The sequence below is a fragment of the Vigna radiata genome, chromosome 8, assembly GCF_000741045.1.
Source record: "Vigna radiata var. radiata cultivar VC1973A chromosome 8, Vradiata_ver6, whole genome shotgun sequence".
NCBI lineage: Eukaryota > Viridiplantae > Streptophyta > Magnoliopsida > Fabales > Fabaceae > Vigna > Vigna radiata.
Genome location: NC_028358.1, coordinates 26218319 through 26222154, shown reverse-complemented (window position 1 = coordinate 26222154; position 3836 = coordinate 26218319). Strand labels below are relative to the sequence as shown.

Genomic DNA, 3836 nt, shown 5'->3' with positions numbered 1-3836 from the left:
ATAGCATGATAAAGGATAGGGTCCCCCGGTGAAAACTACAACTTATTACAGTGTGAATGTCGTGGAATCCCATATTGTGCTGAGAAGTTTGAGCCCGTCTACATCACATAGGTTGGCTAAAAACCCATGTCAGAACACTCATTCATATTTGTTGAGGAACCAAACTGTGAATATTGTTCCAAGTTACCTTAATGTCGTAATCGCTTCAGTTTAATGATAGCGAGGTGCAGCGTGAGGGAGTATGTATTATGCTACGTTGTGCCAAGGCCTTTTGAAAATATAGAAAAGGAAAACCAACGAACACTGTCACATAAAAGGTACACATATTACAGCCTGTTTAATGCTCTGCCATAAGCGACCAAAGGATTGTTGTGTTATGCTAACAGTGGGAGAGATGTGAAGTACTACACTGCAATCACCAAACTCAACTACCAGATCAGCCACAAGATAATTCAACGCTGTGACTATATTTGTGGATGCAGAACACCAAAAATCTAATTTTAAAAAGAAAAAACCTAACCTTTTTCCCTCGTCGGTCCTGTTTTCCTTCATTTGTTAAAACGTCAATAGCAAGCTTAGAGAAAAAAAGGTACTTTTTTTAAAAAATTTCTTGAAACAAATCATGACGACGGTTGTTTGAAAAGGAACAGTTTTAGTCAAATTATTTTTCTCTGAAAATTGTTTATCCACAATTCTATGATTTTGAACATTGAAGTAGTAAAATGTTTTCAATTTCTCGTCAACATGACATTATATTTAGTTACATCACAAATCCGTAAGGATTTTACGCACAGCTTTGCGATCATAAACCTGAAACGTCAGAGTATAGTTTTGCCTTTCCCGTGTGCGTCACCATGCGAATGAGTACTGACGAATGAGAATTGAGTATTGATGGTCCCGGACCGTGTCCACACACACTACAACTCTGAGGCATAAAATGATGGCACTCGGCTCGAGAGAAAGAAACGACAACACAAGCAATACATTTTCACAATATGGATCAAGGATCTTCACTTCTGCTAAATTTTTACATGGAAGAGTCATATAAATGCTGAGTGTACCATATATTCAATCTGGAAAAGAAAAGGCTCTGGAACACATGACCCAACAAACACTTCAGTCTCGCGTATTTTTAAGCATGAAAAAATAGATATTTTCAGAGCAAAACCTCGTGACCAATAAGAACAAAACGGTAAACATTGTGTCTGTATCGGGTAAAACGACGCCGTTGGTTTACGCCACATGAACCTCCGCTCGAAGAAATAATGATAAAGTTGAAGCGACAAAAGTTAGAAAAGGTAATGAGTAAATATACCAGGTGGTAGTAGTAAAATATTAAATGCTAGTATTAACTACGCAGAACAATAACTAGGTAAAAACACTAGTTACACTCTATGGCGTTAAAATCTAAAAAAAAGCTAAAAATTTTCTAGCGGCCGTTAGCGAGAGAGTTAACGGCGGAATCCTTGCACGGACTAGACGGCGGGCTTGGTTTTGCGGTTGCAACAAGACGTTGCACGAAGCTATCTATTCTGTTTCCGTTAGTCTCCGTCAGTAAGCGCTTCCCGCCAAACGGTAGCGACTCCAGTCCTTTCTCTTTGAGCACCTCCTCCTTCCTCATTGCTTTGCTTCCCAAACCGAAGGCCTGTCACATAACATTCGTCATCAATTTCATAAAACCAAACCAAACACTCTCTGGAATGAATCGGAATTCTGAAAAGAACGCAGAGATCCGAGACTACAAAGAAGAAAAAAGAGTAAAAGCAGAAGCATTCACTTCATGGACCTGGATTCTGACATAGTCCGTACGGTTCCAACAGAAGGCGTTACCCAACATCTGGTCAATGGTCTCGGAAACGCCGTCGAGCACAATGTCAACCACCGATGGTGTGGAGCACGTGCTGTTCTCGCACGCTTTGGTGTTGGACGATCCGTTTCCCAAGGAAAGGACCAGGAGATCCTCCACGCCGTTCACCGACGGGAAATCGTGCTTGTTGTGGAGAACGTGCGTGACGGCAGCCGCCGTAGGGTTGTTCATCACCAGGCCGCCGTCCACGGCGGAGCACAAGGTCTTGCCGTCGACGGAAGCCAAGTCGAACGGCTTGAAATGGCTCGGCGTCGCTGACGTGGCGCGACACACCTTCCAGAGCTCGAAGTCGAAGCTCGGAGACTCGGACGCGTCGGCGCGCGAAAAGACGAAGGGCGCGGAACTCTTGAGGTCGAAGCAAGGGATAAGAAGCGGTTTACACGTGTCCTTCAAGGTCAACAACCGTCCGTCCTCCTTCCTCTGGAACACTTGCTTCAATACGTTGTCCATGCTACTGGAGGAGAATTTCCGGCGCCGGCGGAACACGCCTCCGGATTTGAACTTGTAGAGTTCGGAGTTCCTCTCGGAGACTAGACGGACGGCTTCTCTGGCGGTATACATCGGCCTGCCGAAGGCGTCGCCGGAGGTGATCATGGCGGCGAGGATAGCGCCAATGCCAGTGCCGGCGACGATGTCAAAGAAATCGGCGAGCTGAGCTTGGGGATCGGAGGTGCGGAGACGGATCTGATCCTCGAGGTGGATGAGAGCTTGGCCGGCGACAATGGCGGTGGTCCCTCCGCCGTCAATGCTGAGAATGCGGGTTTTGTTGTTGGGTTTACAATGTGAGAGCCATTTGTGTTCGAGTTTGGAGAAGATCTCTAGGGTGAGTTTACTGAGCTCCATTCTCCCTTGTTGTCTGCAATGTGGCTAGTTTCTGGCTTTAATTCTGAGAAAGAAAGCGATTCTGATAGTGTGTGTAATTCAAGAGAGAGAATAAAAGAATGGAAGGTAAGAAAGCAAAGAGTGTATCACGCTTTGGTGGTGAGAGGAATAAATTGCTTAATTAACTGAAGGTTGCGCCTTCTCTTCTCTTCTCTTTCTCTCTCTATCTGATTCTATGCTCTGAGTAGAGTTGGTGAGAGTTAAAAGAATAGGACTGAAAGGTGCGTTTGGGAATGGGGGTAGTTATATACGCGACCCTTTTTTTTTTTTATTACTGTTTCTTACTTTTCTCTATTATTTATTTCTTTTCCTATTATTCTACAACCTCTCTCATTTGTTTTTTCTTTTTCTTTCTTTCCTCCCGTGAGACTCTTACGTGGTAAGATTGTGTATGTATGCACGTGCGGCCGCGCGTGCTCTTATCGGGTTGCGGAAACCGCGAACCTCGGCTCGGCTTGCGCTTCCTCTGGAAGTCAGCGCAGTAGCAGCATCTCCAGCAGCCGCTCTCATATTTTCCCTCGTTTATTTCACTGTTCATCTTCATTTTTTTTAATTTTTTATTTTCTTGCTTTCATCTGCATCTGTGCTTCCATGTTTAACTGGAGAGGAAGATAGCTGGAAATCTCTTCACTCATATTTGGGACTCCAGTAACATGTTCATCTAATTAAATCATAATAAATTCAAGAGTTATCTTGTATAAGATTTTAATTTATAAGAATATATTCTTTTTCAAAATGATTTTTCTCTTACATTTAAAAGAAAAATTTATTACACTATAGTTTTAAAATGAAAATTTAAAAATTATATGACATTCTGAAATCTAAAGAAACCAATGTAAATTATATTCTCAGTTACCTTTTCAATGGAAATGATATATATAGTCTTGATTTGTTTTTGGATTTTCATTCGACCACGTTATTTTTAAAACTTTGTTGCCATTTTTCTTGATCAATACAAAAATCTTATGAAATCTGTGTTTGAATAAATTTTTATTTATTTGTTGACAAGAAAATATATTTCAAATAAGAATATAATTAAAATAAAATTTCTGAATCTTTAATTTACGGGATTAGAGCCAAATCAGAA

General features: G+C 41.7%; 1 protein-coding gene across 2 annotated transcripts; it reads right to left on the bottom strand.

Moving 5' to 3' along the window:
- Positions 1-1325: 1325 nt before the first annotated feature.
- On the bottom strand, positions 1326-3320 carry LOC106771357 (probable inactive patatin-like protein 9). Of its 2 annotated transcripts, none has more exons than XM_014657326.2 (2): positions 1778-3320; positions 1326-1645 (listed from the first exon to the last, which is right to left on the bottom strand). In XM_014657326.2, the coding sequence occupies exons 1-2, from the start codon at positions 2708-2710 to the stop codon at positions 1430-1432; spliced, it is 1149 nt and encodes a 382-aa protein (XP_014512812.1). In that variant the 5' UTR covers positions 2711-3320; the 3' UTR covers positions 1326-1429. The 2 variants fall into 2 exon arrangements, with proteins under 2 accessions (XP_014512812.1, XP_014512813.1); XM_014657327.2 differs by having other exon boundaries at positions 1787-3317.
- Positions 3321-3836: the final 516 nt, after the last annotated feature.